At 44.2% G+C, this 16204-nt stretch overlaps 1 protein-coding gene and 1 pseudogene across 2 annotated transcripts; one reads left to right on the top strand and one right to left on the bottom strand.

The window, feature by feature from the left end:
• The first annotated feature begins 6697 nt into the window (after positions 1-6697).
• On the top strand, positions 6698-11846 carry LOC119317097 (calcium uptake protein, mitochondrial-like). Of its 2 annotated transcripts, XR_005153514.1 has the most exons (9): positions 6698-7007; positions 7360-7427; positions 7502-7725; positions 8625-8708; positions 9863-10076; positions 10597-10773; positions 10861-10980; positions 11179-11454; positions 11557-11846. XR_005153514.1 is itself a non-coding variant. In XM_037591495.1 (8 exons), the coding sequence occupies exons 1-8, from the start codon at positions 6713-6715 to the stop codon at positions 11392-11394; spliced, it is 1398 nt and encodes a 465-aa protein (XP_037447392.1). In that variant the 5' UTR covers positions 6698-6712; the 3' UTR covers positions 11395-11846. The 2 variants fall into 2 exon arrangements, 1 of the variants encoding a protein (XP_037447392.1); XM_037591495.1 differs by having other exon boundaries at positions 11179-11846.
• A 629-nt stretch (positions 11847-12475) lies between these two features.
• Positions 12476-13951, bottom strand: LOC119317098 (annotated as a pseudogene).
• Between the last annotated feature and the right edge of the window lie 2253 nt (positions 13952-16204).

Genomic DNA, 16204 nt, shown 5'->3' on the forward strand with positions numbered 1-16204 from the left:
CTAGCTCATGATACCACTGTTGGGGAACGTAGCAGAAATTCAAAAAATTTCCTACGTAACACCAAGATCTATCTATGGAGAGACCAGCAACGAGTAGAAGGAGAGTGCATCTACATACCCTTGTAGATCGCTAAGCGGAAGCGTTCAAGTGAACGGGGTTGATGGAGTCGTACTCGTCGTGATTCAAATCACCGATGACCAAGTGCCGAACAGACGGCACCTCCGCGTTCAACACACGTACAGCCCGGTGACGTCTCCCACGCCTTGATCCAGCAAGGAGAGAGGGAGAGGTTGAGGAAGACTCCATCCAACAGCAGCACAACGGCGTGGTGGTGGTGGAGGAGCGTGGCAATCCCGCAGGGCTTCGCCAAGCACCATGGGAGAAGAGGAGAAGAACTTGGGAGAGAGGGAGGGGCTGCACCAAAGGCATAAGGTGTGTTTGGGAGGCCCTCCTACCCCACTATATATAGGGATCCCAAGGGGGGGTGCGCCAGCCCCTAGGAGATCCAATCTCCAAGGGGGCGGCGGCCAGGGGAGGAGTCCTCCCCCCCCCCAAGGCACCTAGGAGGTGCCTTCCCCTGCTGGGCCTCTTCCTTTAGGGTTTCCCCAGGCGCATGGGCCTCTTGGGGCTGGTGCCCTTGGCCCATGTAGGCCAAGGCGCACCCCCTACAGCCCATGTGGCCCCCCGGGGCAGGTGGCCCCACCCGGTGGGCCCCCGGGACCCTTCCGGTGGTCCCGGTACAATACCGATGACCCCGAAACTTGTCCCGATGGCCGAAACAGTACTTCCTATATATAAATCTTTACCTCCGGACCATTCCGGAACTCCTCGTGACGTCCGGGATCTCATCCGGGACTCCGAACAACATTCGGTAACCACATACAAGCTTCCTTTATAACCCTAGCGTCATCGAACCTTAAGTGTGTAGACCCTACGGGTTCGGGAGACATGCAGACATGACCGAGACGTTCTCCGGTCAATAACCAACAGCGGGATCTGGATACCCATGTTGGCTCCCACATGTTCCACGATGATCTCATCGGATGAACCACGATGTCAAGGACTCAATCGATCCCGTATACAATTCCCTTTGTCTAGCGGTATTTTACTTGCCCGAGATTCGATCGTCGGTATCCAATACCTTGTTCAATCTCGTTACCGGCAAGTCACTTTACTCATTCCGTAACACATCATCCCGTGATCAACTCCTTGGTCACATTGCGCATTTGATGATGTCCTACCGAGTGGGCCCAGAGATACCTCTCCGTTTACACGGAGTGACAAATCCCAGTCTCGATCCGCATAAAACAATAGATACTTTCGGAGATACCTGTAGTGCACCTTTATAGTCACCCAGTTACGTTGTGACGTTTGATACACCCAAAGCACTCCTACGGTATCCAGGAGTTACACGATCTCATGGTCAAAGGAAGAGATACTTGACATTGGCAAAGCTCTAGCAAACGAACTACACGATCTTTGTGCTATGCTTAGGATTGGGTCTTGTCCATCACATCATTCTCCTAATGATGTGATCCCGTTATCAACGACATCCAATGTCCATAGCCAGGAAACCATGACTATCTGTTGATCACAACGAGCTAGTCAACTAGAGGCTTACTAGGGACATATTGTGGTCTATGTATTCACACGTGTATTACGATTTCCGGATAATACAGTTATAGCATGAATAAAAGACAATTATCATGAACAAGGAAATATAATAATAATACTTTTATTATTGCCTCTAGGGCATATTTCCAACACTCCTCTCCCCCAACGTTTCTCCTCCCCCGATCCAATCCCAGTTCGCTAGGAGTCAATCCTCCAATCCAAGGCAGTTGCTGGTCATCGAGAGAGTAATGGCGGCCAGTCTATATAAACTCCCAGTACGGTGTGTGCCTCACTGGAACCATGGCGGGCGGCGGAGCGGGCGGATGAGCGGAAGTCGGCGATGGACAGCGAGTCGAGGCCTTCGTGACGGCCGGCGGTGCAACACGCGGCCGCGGAGGATCTGGTTCTGGAGGCCCTCACCGTGCTCGTGCAGCCAAGTTTCGACCGCGTTCGCCCTCGTACATCCGTCGGCGGCGACAATTCGGTTGCGGCGCCAAGATCCTTGACCTGGACGAGGACGTAGGGACTGATGGTGAAGCAGGTGTAGGCCGTGGAGGCGCTGTACCCGGCGCTGCAGCGGGTCATGCGGCTAACCAGGTCGGCACGGCAGCAGGTGTTGGGCAGGTCAGCGCATCCGTAGGTGTTGGGCAAGACGGCACAGCGGCATCAGTGCGTCCCGCGGCTGACCATGACACAATGGCCGCAGGTGCTGGGGATGTTGCGGAGAAGATGCACAAGCACTACTAGCTCCATAAGTTGGCTGGATGCAATCTTCAATTAGTTTGGCTGGATGTAGTAAGTATGGCTAGATATTTTTATGTTCTGCAAGTATGAAATATGTTCTGCAAGTATGAAAATCGATTCATACTATTGGAGTATGGAAGATATTATTACTATGGATGATCTATTGTTATGGTGATTAGTGTCCTGGTCTCTAAAAATATTTTTTGGTTATGGATGATCTCTTGTTACGACAGTAATTTTAAGTTGGATAAATGGTACTATGTTGATGAATAAACAATCAAGTCCTGATCTCTAAAATTAAGGCTTGACTGTTGTAATACACTCTGTCTCTGTAACTACTTCAAGTGCACAGATGATGGACTTTTAGATTGTCAAATTTGTTCAACTGATTTGATATGAAAATAACTCTGACTATGCATGGATACTTTAGATTGTCTATTTTTCTTAATAGAACTGGGATGAAGATTACTTTCGCTATCGATGTTAGATGATGCATAATTTCAGAATTTTCATTTTGTTCCAATTCTAAGTTGGATAAATAATTGGATAAACAAACAATGAATTGAATAAGCAGTTGGATAAATAATTTTAACACAATGTCCAGCATTACAAAAAGCTACCACTTCTACTAGTACAACTTCTAGGCGGCTAAGGTCTGCATCATGCTCTCATACAGAGATTGTAGTGCTATTGTTACAACATTTAGTTGGATAAATAAGGTATTATCTTGATGAATGAACAATCAATTCCTGGTCCATATAGCTACTTCGATTGCACAGGTGATGGACTTTTCGAGTGCACAATCATGATGATCTCTTGTACCAGATGATGATTTTGATCAACTGATTTGGTACGAAAATTACTCTAGCCATGGATACTAGATGACGGATAATTTACATTCTTTATTTTATGATGCATGGCCAGAGAGTAATGCTGGAAGTGGCATGAAAATTACTCGATTCTAGATGATGCATTTTTTTAGATTTTCAATGTTGTTCCAATTTTAAGTTGGATAAACAAATGATGAACTCAATAATAGTTGGATAAACAATTTCAACCCAATGTCCAGCATTACAAAAGTAGTCACATCTAATATTAGAACTTCTAGTCGGCTAAGATCTGCAAGATGTTCTCATAGAGTTCGCGATCACAATCTAAAACATTAGGAAGATTTCCTGCACGTTCTAGGCCATCCTTGTACATGTGAGGGGTCTTGTAGTCGTTGCCTCCACCTCTCTTCATGACCTTAATTAAGCAGCTTTGTAGTGTAAGAAAAATCATGTTTATCTTATCGGCATCATAGGCATCATATTCCTACTGCACATTGCTGATTAGCTGATCTAAATTGTTAGAGACCAATCTATCTGACATGGACTGTAGTGAGGAAAATAGGCCAAGGTCTAGGATATTCATATCCGTGAGTTCGAAGGCTGTTGCATGAGGCGAATATCAAGCCCAGTTTGGGCAACAACATTAAGGAAACCTGGGTCATTACTTGGGACATGTGAGGGTGCATTGTCTTGCTGGATCCATATCGTCTCACCTGCGAGCTCTTAAGGCCAAACTGCTTGAATAGCTGGTAGTACCTTTTGAATCAAAAACTCCCTCGATACATCTCTCTTAACTGAGATTGTTTTCGTGATTAGTGTCCCTCTTGGACGGTAATCACTTCTCCTTGGCGCCGGCTCCTACAACCACCAAAGCAACTGAAGTTAGATCAAGTACTGATGTGCATAATAAATAAAAGGACTACAGGTTCAAATTAACCTTTTTGATAAAGGGCCAAATGCCTATCTTCCCATCAAAATGCAAATACCTTCTGCATTGTATCTAGGCCTGGCTATAGCAACCAAAAACATTATTTTGCCAATGGAGTTCTTATTTTGCACGGTCCTATGTGGCTCTTCTTCCGATGGCAGCTTGTAGAATTTCATAGTCTTTTGAGTGGTGTTAAACCACTTTTCATCTATATGTATTATGTTACGCATATCTTTGAACGTCGGCCTATTTTGCAAACTTTGTTGGTCAAACATAGAGAGACAAAACCGCATCCTAGCCTTTTTGTTTGCTTCCTTCAAATATGTTTTGAGTGAGCTTGAATGCCTATCGAGCAAGCCGTCCGTAAACATCCTATGTAGTGTGCTTTTCTTCACACCCAAAGCTCTTGCAAGACTGCGTATAGTTCTCCTTTGGCTGCGAGGAATCTCAGGAACCATACTGAGGTCAACTACAATCCTTTTGCGCCCACAGTTTTTCGGCTTCCTTGATCTTACATCAACGGGTATGCCTTGTCGAAGGCACTCCTTCACTCTCCTCCAAACACGTCTGACCTTCTGCACCGAAACATGGAACATGTTTGCAACTTCTCTGGTTGTGGTCTTCTTTAATTTCCGATTGACACTTCTTGCTAGCAATTCTTCATAAATACCGGTCCTTTGCAAATCTGTTAAGTTCTTGTATTTGCCTTCATTATGAATTTGCTCATTATCTTGTTGCTCTTGCTTCACATAGATGTCTTCTTCTGGTGCTGAATCATACATGGCTTCATCTGCTGAATCGTCAAGCTCTTCTTCCTCAAATTGAATCTCTATATCGCCTGCATACACACCATAGTCTTCCTCGTCAACTCGAAGGTTATGTAGAGCTTCATCCATTGCTTGCACTTCCTCTTCCATGCTCTGGAAAACACCGCCTTGGCCTTCAAGTTCATGGTCTACAAGGTGAGGTTATGTGAGTAGTTTAATAAGATTATAATTAAACATTCATATATGCTATAACTAAATTATTTTACTAACCCGATTCATCTGATTCATGCAGGTTCTCTTCTCCATGGGCAACATCGGCATCATGTTCCTCTTCTCCATGGGCAATGTCAGGCTCAAGTTCGTCCTCTATGGCGAAGAAGAATCATCAACATGTGCACATGAACAAGGAGAACAAAGGAGTAGATGATCAAGATGTACCTGGGTCCATGTTCAGATCGATTTGGTGACCAACCTGGAGCTCTTCCTCATGCAAGGGAGACTCATGTTCATCTTCTCCGGCGAATTGGTGGCCGGCCTAGAGTACTTCATGCAAGTGAGGCTCAAAACCGACATGGAGTTCTTCATGCAAGGCAGCCTCAAGTTCGTCCTCTATGGCGAAGAAGAATCATTAGCATGCGCACATGAACAAGGAGAACAAATGAAAAGATGGTCAAGATGTACCTGGGTTCAAGTTCAGATCGATTTGATGACCAACCTGGAGCACTTCTTCATGCAAGGGAGTCTCATGTTCAACTTCTCCCTCTTCTGGTGCTATGTTCAAGTCAATGGCCATGGTCTGTCTATGTGTTGTACTACTTGGTCTGGTGCTAGTGTGCCAGCTTTATAGCTGTGTATAGTCTCTTGGCCTTCTAAATTTGAAATCTGGGCTCAATTATGTAATCTGCCGCTTCTAATTCTATAATCTGGCGCTTCTAATTCTATAATCTGGCGCCATATTGTACTAGTACTCCCTCCGTTTTTATTTACTCTGCATATTAGAGTTGACCGAAGTCAAACTTCATAAAGTTTGACCAAGTTTATAGAAAACAATATAGACATTTATCATAATAAATCTATACGATATGAAAGTATATTTAAAAATAAATCTAATGTTGTTGATTTGTTATTGTATATTTTAATATTTTTATATATAAACTTGGTCAAAGTTTGTAAAGCTTGACTTTAACCAAAGCTAATATGCGAACTAAATAAAAACGGAGGGAGTACTCAGCTACTAGTCGTACATGGCGGGAAGTGCTGTGGCGGGAAGAAAATTCTGTTGGCAAACTTGTGTTTTACTACCCCTTCTTATTTATTATCAACGGGAATCGAAGCTTTGGTAAAGCTGTTGGCACCTTAATTGAGTGATGGGAGGGTTTTTTTGCAAAAAATTTAATTTGTCTTGGAATACCCAGACGTTCACTCTTTGGCTGACGGAGGGAGTAAGGAATTTTCTCAAAAACAAACGGGATGCTGCACAGCAACCGGAGGAGAGGAGGTGCAGCGAGAAGAAGAAGCACACGGGCAGGGAGGGCATTTCTTCTCTTGTTTTCCTCACGAACCAATGGAATAAAAGCAGCAGCACCTGGCTCGGTTGTGCTCGTGTCGCATAGGCCGAGGCGATGGCGCTAGAAAACCGGTCGGGTCGTCGTCTCGCGACCGACCATAAAAAGGGCCCCAATAATGGCAGCTTTTAGTCCCACGCTAATCTCCCGTTCCTTGCCTCACATTTCGGCCAGGCCACCGCGTCCCACCCCGTGCGCCCCCGCATCGCCGCTTCCTCTCCTCCCCTTCCCTTCCGAGAACGCACGTCAATCCCGCCATCGCCATGGCCGCGCTGGCCCGCGCCTCGCTCCTCCGATCCGCCGTTCGACGGCTCCGGGCCTTCTCCGCGGCCGCCGCCGAGGGCGCCGCGCCCCGCCGCGACGCGAGGGCGGCCGATGCCGCCACGGTGGCGGCCGCGCTGGCTGTCGGGTCGGGGCTGGGGATCTGGCTGCTCCCCCCGTCGCCGCAGCCGCTCGCGGACTCGGGCCAGGGGGACTTCGCCGTGGCGGACGCGGGCTTTGGGGACGTGGGCGCCGCGGAGGAGCGCGAGGAGGAGAAGCGCAGGTTCCTCTTCCGCGGTGCGTGCCCTTGTTTTTGATCTCTCGTACGGCTGCACCCATGCATTATATAATTCGCAAAAGCTTTACAGCCTGATCAATTCATGTGCCTCTCACGCCTAGTTTCTGGTTGGAATTTTGCGAAGTTTCCGTTTGGAATTTTGTGAGCCAAGTTTCTGCTTGGAGTTTTGTGAGGAGAGAGAAACGATTTCCGTATGGATCGGCCACCGGACGAATAGCGCTTTTCCTCCGATCATATGCCGAGCGAACATTCTCGCCATTTGTTGTCCTCAATCAATCCTAATGCTCATATGACGGATTCCTGGAAGCGGAGCAATTGCTCACCGTCCTTTTTCTTCGCTTCGCTTTGCAGACTCATATCGCAGAAGGGTGTTCTTCAACTATGAGAAGCGCATTCGGACGCGCAGCCCTCCTGAGAAGGTAACGATGTCATGCTGCATGCTATGTGATTCGATAAACTAGTACTGTTCTAATTGTGGTGTTCTCCTTGATAGATCTTTGAGTACTTTGCGTCCATCCGAAACCCGGAGGGCGAAGTCTACATGTTACCTGCCGACTTAATGAGGGCTGTTGTTCCCGTTTTCCCTCCATCCGAATCTAATATTGTAAGGGAAGGAAGACTCAGAGGGGAGCGCAACCCTGGCGAGCTACAGTGCGCTCCTTCTGAGTTTTTCATGCTGTTCGACACAAACGGCGATGGGCTCATCTCCTTTGCCGAGTAAGTGGTTCTGACTTCAGCTGAAATGCCTAGCATATTTTCCATTTGATGTGGTATCCAATTTTCTACCAGATAGGAAGGTTTTTGTAGTTTGTTCAATTATTATCATACACTTTGTAGTGTAATACTCCCTCCGTTCCTAAATATAAGTCTTTTTAGACATTTCAAATGGAATACAACATACAGATGTATGTAGACATATTTTAGAGTGTAGATTCACTCATTTTGCTTCGGATGTAGTCACTTGGTGGAATCTCTAGAAAGACTTATATTTAGGAACGGAGGGAGTACTTCACAAGCCTATTGCGCTTGAATTTTCTTAACGAGCATGCATGCTTATAGATAATAATACATGTAGGTATATAGGTGCCACTATGGTATTAGGGCATTGAGAATGGGTTTTCAGCTCCCAGGTGCCTAGTCACCCTCTATTAACAGTAAAATAAAAAAATAGAAAAAATCAAAAAATTCTGAAACATTGCAACATCAAAGATGATCAAACTTTGTAGGTGCTTGTAAGTTTTCATGCCGGAAAACCATTCGAGGAGCTCTACACACGAAAAAGATTTCAGTGCTTGAAGTTTTGAGCACTTTTAGCACTGAAATCTGAACTCGTTTGCACACATTTCTCTACATGATATTTTGGCATGAAAACTTGCAAGAACCTACAAAGTTTGACCATCTTTGATGCCGCAAAGTTTCAGATTTTTTTCCTCTTTGTTTTTTGAATTTACTGTTCATAGAGGGTGCCACCCGGGAGCTGTTACACTTTTCTCTTAGGGCATTAGCATTTGCATGCCGCTACCTGTTAGTCTTACAAGTGTGGTTTCATACTTTCTGCAACCATTAGTGATATCAGCTCAATGCATTTCTTTAACTGCTTATGTTGCCTTGTGCAGGTATATCTTTTTTGTGACATTGCTTAGCATTCCTGAGTCGAGCTTCAATATAGCTTTCAAGATGTTTGACCTTGACCACAATGGGTAAGCTATCTTCCAGCCGCTGGAACCAATTTAAATGTATCATTTCACTCTTGAGATTGATATAACTCTGTTCTTCAAATAGTCTTATCTCAGATTAACTATGATGTTGATTTGTAGTCTTTGTAGCTAGTGACATGTGAAGAAAATAAATATTCCTGCATTTTCTTTTCTGTTGAGAGCATGGCTAATAATATAACCACTTGCTGGCTCTCTCATTGCCACATCATTTCCAGTCAATCTAATAGCCTACTCATATATGTAATAGTTAGCCATAGATATATACTATGTAATTAGTTTATGTCCCACCTCATTCTCTCACGAAGTCATAAATCTACAGCGCACTCTTCTTCTCTCTCTTTTCCTCTCTCCTCCAACTCATCTCAAATCTGATGTGGTAACTCTTATAGCCTGCTTATGTCACCTTATTATGCTTCCTCTGGCTGGACTTGATAAGTTTTGGCGATTAGAATTTCTGATATGCTCTGGTAGCAAACAAATGACTCTATACATTTAGCATAAGTTCAGTAGAAGCGCATGCCAACTGAAAAAGTACTGTGTCCATGCGGAAACCATACATTAGATGTGTGGGGCTGACCTACTACCCATTTTGCTTTTCTTAGTAAGAAATCCAGCCCATTAGATTTATCAAGTCACTATATCATGGTTCTATTTTCAACATAGACCATACATTGAGTCCAAGAGGCCTGCGAATAATTTTGCGCAAGCAGATCACTGAGGCAATTTAAGCCTATAGATAGTATAGACCAAGTATCTAAGAATATAGCCCTTAGAATACCATGCTTTAGAGTCCACCTGGAACAAATTCTGATAGGGAAAAGAAAGATGTGGCACTCCTAAGTGGCAGTTCTTTCTTTTGCATTTGTTTTATTTTTTAATTTTAAAGCTCACTGAAGCCGTTAAAGGTATGCTTTCCTCTTTTCTATGGGATCTACGCAAGGATCCATTTAAATATTTCCGTGTTTGTGCTTTATTGTTGTTTACATGTCACCATTGGCGTGCAGAAAAAGACCTGCTTTCTGATCCGTGTTCAATCATCTCACTTGTTATTTCATGATGCAGAAGGGTATGAACCAAATTTGGCAAGATTTTTCTCTGTTAATTCAGTATTCTCATATGCTATTTATCATTCTCAGGGAGATAGATAAAGAAGAGTTTAAGAAAGTAATGGCTTTGATGAGGTCCTATAATAGGCAAGGAGCTGCCCACAGGGATGGGTTACGTATTGGACTTAAGGTTGGTCAGCCAGTGGAAGATGGTGGATTGGTTGAGTACTTTTTTGGCAAGGATGGCAGTGACCATCTACACTATGAAAAGTTCTCTGATTTTTTGAAGCAATTACATGACGAGGTGATTTTTTTCCTTCTTAATCTTTTGTTGAAATATTTATGTTTCAGCATCTTATTACTGATGCAACATTCTCAGTACTCCTGTGTTGTGGGTCATGTAACCCATTTTGTGCGTGCATGTATTCATGGATATTGTTCAGTCACCCAAAAATCCAGCATTCTGTTAACATATGTGCCAACTCAATTTCTAAGCTGCACGGTTGTCTCTAGGAACAGTGATAAACACAAGTAGGACATATCTTCAAATTGCATACTTAGTACAAAGAGTCAAAACACAAGATGTACTGAACTTGTTTTTGTGTTGTTTGATGTGTTGTCTCGGAAGCATAAAACCGTGTGATGGTCAAAATTTTGACGACACTAATGCTCCATCAATTTTATTTTGCACTAGCAGTGAAATTAGTGAAGCTTGTTTATTTTATTCTACCTTCTAATATCCACAGTGACCAACCCCCACAGAGACATAAATCCAGATCTATAAACCCTTTTAATGGCATTGTTTTTTGTTCAATCATCTTCAGATTGTTCGCTTGGAGTTCAGTCACTATGATGTAAAATCATCCAAGACAATATCTGCGAAGGACTTTGCATTATCCATGGTTGCTTCTGCTGACATGAATCACATAAACAAGCTACTTGACAGAGTTGACGATTTTGATGAATCTCCTGATGTCAAAGATCTGCGCATTACCTTTGAGGTTTGACAGTTTGCTATCCGATATCCCAGTTATATTTCTTGAGCCAACCGTGTTTTAGAAGATCGTTGTTGTTATTTGGAAATTCAGGAGTTCAAGGCTTTTGCTGATCTGCGGCGAAGATTGGAACCATTTGCAATGGCTATCTTCAGCTATGGAAAAGTAAACGGTTTGTTGACAAAGCAGGATCTGAAACGTGCTGCAACTCATGTATGGTCTTCCATAATTGTACTTATAGATGTAGTCTGAAATACCTAATTTCACTGGAATTATTTCTCTTGAGCTTTCTAACGACAATCACTGGCCTTCTCCCACCGTATAGCCATTCTAAGCTAGCTGGACAGTTAGCTGATACCACTTGATTATTAGTTCGGATTTTTCAATTGTTTTAATGATCTTTTTTTACAGGTTTGTGGGGTGGACTTGACTGATAAGGTGGTGGATGTCATTTTCCATGTGTTTGATGCAAACTGTGATGGGAACCTAAGCTCAGAGGAGTTCTTGAGGGCACTACAAAGACGGGAAAGCAATATTCGGCAGCCCACCACTCCAGGTTTAATGGGGGTATTCTCCTGCTGGCTGAACTGTACGAAGTGTTCTTTTCAACAGATGCTGCTTCAGTAGAATATATCTTGATACTAACAAGATTAGCCTTCTGTCGCCCTGGGCCACTCTCTATTTGATGTACGTAGGCCACGCTCAACCTATATGAAGTTAGTTACTTCTGTCGCATAACATTCCACTTGCATACATAGCTGGTGTCTCTGATGGTTTTGGTCATGGCAGGAGCTGGAGAACGAGTACAACAACCGCTAGATGTCAGCAGACACTATTTTGTTGTACATATTGTCCTGCTGATCAAAGTTGTCCAATTATGTAGTAGCTGTAAATAACCCAATTCTGTTCTGGCCCAAGGGCTCAGTTGACAGATCTCTCCCACTGATGTAATGAACCTGTGACTTTGAACCTCGTTTACTGTCTCCCAACTCCCTGTGTCCTTGTGTTCTCATGACGGCAAGGGCTTACTACCAGACAAACATATGCAAGAATAGTCGACTAGATCTTTTGTACTTTTATCTTCAAATTTCTCCTGTTACTCATCAGGTTAGAAACTATACTCCCTCCGTAAAGAAATATAAGAGCTTTTAGATCACTATTTTAGTGATCTAAACGCTTTTATATTTGTTTACAGAGGAGTAGCTTTGTGCGCTTCCACTTTTTTTGGGTGTCAAATACACCCTACGTGCATATTAGGTTTTCCAAAAGTCAAATATTTCTATGTTCGACCAGTTTCTAGAATAAATTATATCAACATTTAAAATACTAAATAAATAAAATATAAAAGTACACTTCGTAAATCTGATGGTACTAACTTTGTATTCTGCATGTTGATATTTTTTTTCATATGTTTTGTCCCATCGTTTGCAACATTTTTCCTATCGGTTGCAACATCGTCTTGCTAGTTGTAGCATGTTGTCCGTCACTGCTTGTAGCACGTCATCTCACCGGTTGCAACTTCCTTAATTGACGGTTCTAGCATTTTTTAGTTAGAATGGTTGTAACATTTGTTGTTATAATACCGTCGCAATATTTTTCGTTGCCGTTTGTAGCATCCAGCCGCGTGGCAAAGAAAAAGAACTATGCGGATGTCACTCGATTGATACTTTGTTCAGTAGTATTTGTCGACCGAGTTTTAGGCACATCCTTTGTCAAACATAGACACGTTTGACTTTTAATAAACAAAATATGTACTAGTAGTGTTCAATTCAGTTTCATGCAAATAGCACTGTGACCAAAATTTCTTCCGACCAATAATTCCTACAAAATCAAATACTACACACGATAGATGTACATACAGACACCGACACCGGGAATCAGTATGGTAGCCTGACGTTGAGCCTCCTGAGCCAGATGGAGTGCAGCACCATGTGAATCATGTCGAACCGCCTCGCCGGCCGGTGGAGCACGAAGTGCCGCTGCGCCTGCAGCACCCTGGCATGCAGCACACGGTACCTCCTCTCTGACACGCCCCGCAGGATGACCTTCAGCTCCGGTATCCTAGCCGCCGGCACCGTCACCGACATCTTGCTCCAGTCCGGCACGTCACTGAAGGGCAGCGGGTACCCCTCCGAGATGATCACCGGCACGCAGCCGGCGAAGACAGACTCCACCACCCTCGGGCTCGCCACCTCGAAGCCGCTGGGGCAGAGGCAGAACCGCGCCCTGGCCATGAGCGCGTGGTAGTCCTGCCCGGCGTGGAGGTACTCGTGGACGTGCATGTCCGGGTCCTCTGCCGACCCAGTGCTGCAGGAGGCTCCTGCGTATCTCGCCGTGCATCCCGCCGGCGAAGAAGGCGAGTGTCGTCCGGTTCTCGGGCGGCAGGCCGAACGTAGGCCTGCGGAGGACGCCGTCGGCGAGGTTCACCTCCGGCAGCGTCGCGTCCTTCCTGGGCCTGAAGCCCTCCGACGTGTTGGCGTTGCACAGAACCCGGATGGTGTTGCTGTAGAGCTGCCGGTTCCCCTCCGAGACCAGCGGCGCCCAGTCGTGGCACGACACGAGGACGTGGTCGGCGCCGCCGGACCGGTTCCAGTACGGGTGCCTCTCGGCGACGACGTGGACGTAGTCCGCGACCAGGCGGCGCAGCGGCGCGAGGTAGGCGGTGGTGTTGAGGCGGTAGACGTAGTGGACGAGGTTGCACACGCTGATGGGAAGCAGGAAGACGTTGGCCTCGACGGGGCGGCGCGCGGCGAAGCGGTTCCGGGGGTCCTCTATCTCGTACAGGAACTGGCCCTCGATGGAGTAGATGTCGGTGCCCGGCAGCCCGGGCCGAGGTGCGCCAGCGGCGGCTCCCCCTCCTGGTACGTCCATATCTTCATTCTCCTCTCCATCTCCACGTAGCTCCTGAGTCAGATTCACCGCAAAACATCAGTCGCTTAACTTTTTTTTAATGACGATACATCATCGCCGTTGTTTCCTAAAAAAAAAGCTACAGCTAGACAGGTACGACGTACCTGTGGAAGGCCATGGCGTTGCGGTAGATTGCGCCTCGCGGCGCAAAAGCGTCGCCGACGTCCCTGAAGCTCCGTATCCGGCGGACGCTCTCGTCCCTGGGCGCGCGAGTCGCCCGGCGGATGGCCGCCCGAGACCGAGCCAGGCCTTCCTCGATCACGCCTTCAACCACCTATACCAGATTGGAAGCGCGCCTTGGCGCGCGTTGCCCGCCTGAGCACCGTGACCCAGCATGTACAGATCTTGTACATTCAAGAAAAATCACAGCATTCTTTCAGTACTAAGGAGCTTAGTATAGAGCACAAACAGTAGAGATATACCAAAAGCATGGTAATCTGAGTATACTAAGTCAAAAGGATAATTAATTTGCAAGCACATGACAAAATTTGTTCCAAAAAGCCAGTGCCAGATAGGACAAATTGTTTGCATCAAGTTTAGTAGAAAGCAAAAAGATTCAAGATACCAAAGCCTGAATGTTAATCTCCAAATTCCAGAACCATACATCATTGACAACATAATATAATTAAAATAGGAGAACTTAACATATATGCCATTTCATTATTTATAAGACATAAACAGAACAAATAGTCTCATATTAAAACTATCAGTAGCATGACAAAATAAAAGGAGATTTATGTACATATCAGAACTGAGACTCTAAATCCCATGTCTCAGTCATGAAATATATTCTTTATCAGATTTGAAGTACCATAATGGGCTAATAATCACCGTCAATGTAGTACATCATGCCTTTTTTTTTCTTCATATATGAACTGGACTTCTCTATTAAATACTCAAATTTCATATCAATGTCTCAGTCGTGAAATATATTCTTTATCAGTTCTCATCGAAACCACTCCATTAGTAATTCGAAGCAACAATTTTTGTTTCACTTTGTCACATTAATGAAGTACTAAAACCCTTGTACCTATGTAAGGCTAACTTGCAACGACCAGGACTGTAAGCCAAATGGCAGGCTGGCTGGAGACCCCATCCGGTTCCGGCAGCAAGCTGCAAGTCAATACAATGGGAGGAGCAGAGAGAGAGAGAGAGAGAGAGAGAGAGAGAGATGTGAACCTGGAGCGGCGTGAGTAAACGGGGGCGCCCCTCACTAAACTTTCACATATTGATTAGGTCTGGAAAAGATTTTAGAACATAGATGTAATCCGACAGAGTATATGTCCTGGCAAGAAGAGAGAAGGAGGTGGAGCACCACATTACATAATTTATTAGACTAAAGGGCAATATACAATATCACAATAATTTGAAGGAGTAATTGCATGCCTAATCATGATCTCAAGAGATGTGACTCTGTACATGTATTTCTTTGATCATTTTTCATTTGAATAATCACGATCTTAAAATTACAATAGTTTGGTTTGATTATAATCAAATAAATCAACCAGCTATGCAAGTACAATAGTTATCTACAGATAGTCACCTCACGCGAATCATAAATTTCAGGATAGGTACTTACTATATTTTCTAAGATTGGCATGCATCTTGTTAGAACCAAGGAATACATATATACGCCAGCAGCTAGTCCTCCCAGGCGACTGAAGTATGCTTATGCAACATCATGAATATCTAAATATATGCGTTACTGAATATATACGATGGATTTACTCTAGTTGTCGTGGTAAAAAGTTCTAAACCTGACTTATATTCTACAAAAAATGCATACCCGATGTGATCCAACGTGTTGTTGGAAATACAATTTTTTAATAAATCATTTGCACATCTCTGACCTCTATGCTCTAGCCATGATTACTATGTAATTACTAAGTTCTTAACTTTCTCTTCATTTATAATTAGAACATGGCATTACTTTGATATATCCCCACCTTGACACGGAGATCCTAAAAAAACCAGGCACATAAGCCTAAAAACAAAACAGTGGTAATTACCTTGAGAAAAGACTAATTTGACCCTTGTATCAATCAATAAACCAAATTCTACTCTAGATGGCCACATATTGCCCATTCATAATTTTTATAAGGTGTATTGACCCGGTAACCGACTTTTAGTTATATTAGGTACTGAGCATTGGTCGATGCAACATCAAAGAGCAAAATTGGTTCCTTAAATAGAGAAGCTTTTTGGAAAATTCACATGGAGAAAGCAAGGAATTTAAACCATGCTGCCAAGGTAAAGCATCCGACAACGCAGAAGGGACAACATAATCCAGAACAACAATTGTAAGCCATATTTTTTTATACAGTTGAGCCCAGAAGGGCTATTAAGCTAAGTTAGAAATAGTAGTTAGAAGTATAGAGCAAAAACATTAAAGACTACTAAAACCAAGGTATAGTCAACCTACGGGATAATTGATCTCAAGTTGGGTGTCCAGGAACTGATTTGCATCAGGATGTGTGCCACCTGTCCAGGAAGTGATTTACATCAGAAAGCGCAACGCGTAGTGCCT

Source organism: Triticum dicoccoides, chromosome 6A (assembly GCF_002162155.2).
Source record: "Triticum dicoccoides isolate Atlit2015 ecotype Zavitan chromosome 6A, WEW_v2.0, whole genome shotgun sequence".
Lineage (NCBI taxonomy): Eukaryota > Viridiplantae > Streptophyta > Magnoliopsida > Poales > Poaceae > Triticum > Triticum dicoccoides.

Excerpts from the sequence above, each read along its gene's own strand:
- LOC119317097 (XM_037591495.1), top strand. The coding sequence starts at position 6,713 with ATGGCCGCGCTGGCCCGCGCCTCGCTCCTCCGATCCGCCGTTCGACGG. Across the intron at positions 7,726-8,624 it reads GGGCTCATCTCCTTTGCCGA|GTATATCTTTTTTGTGACAT; the intron begins GTAAGTGGTTCT and ends TGCCTTGTGCAG. Across the intron at positions 8,709-9,862 it reads TTTGACCTTGACCACAATGG|GGAGATAGATAAAGAAGAGT; the intron begins GTAAGCTATCTT and ends TATCATTCTCAG.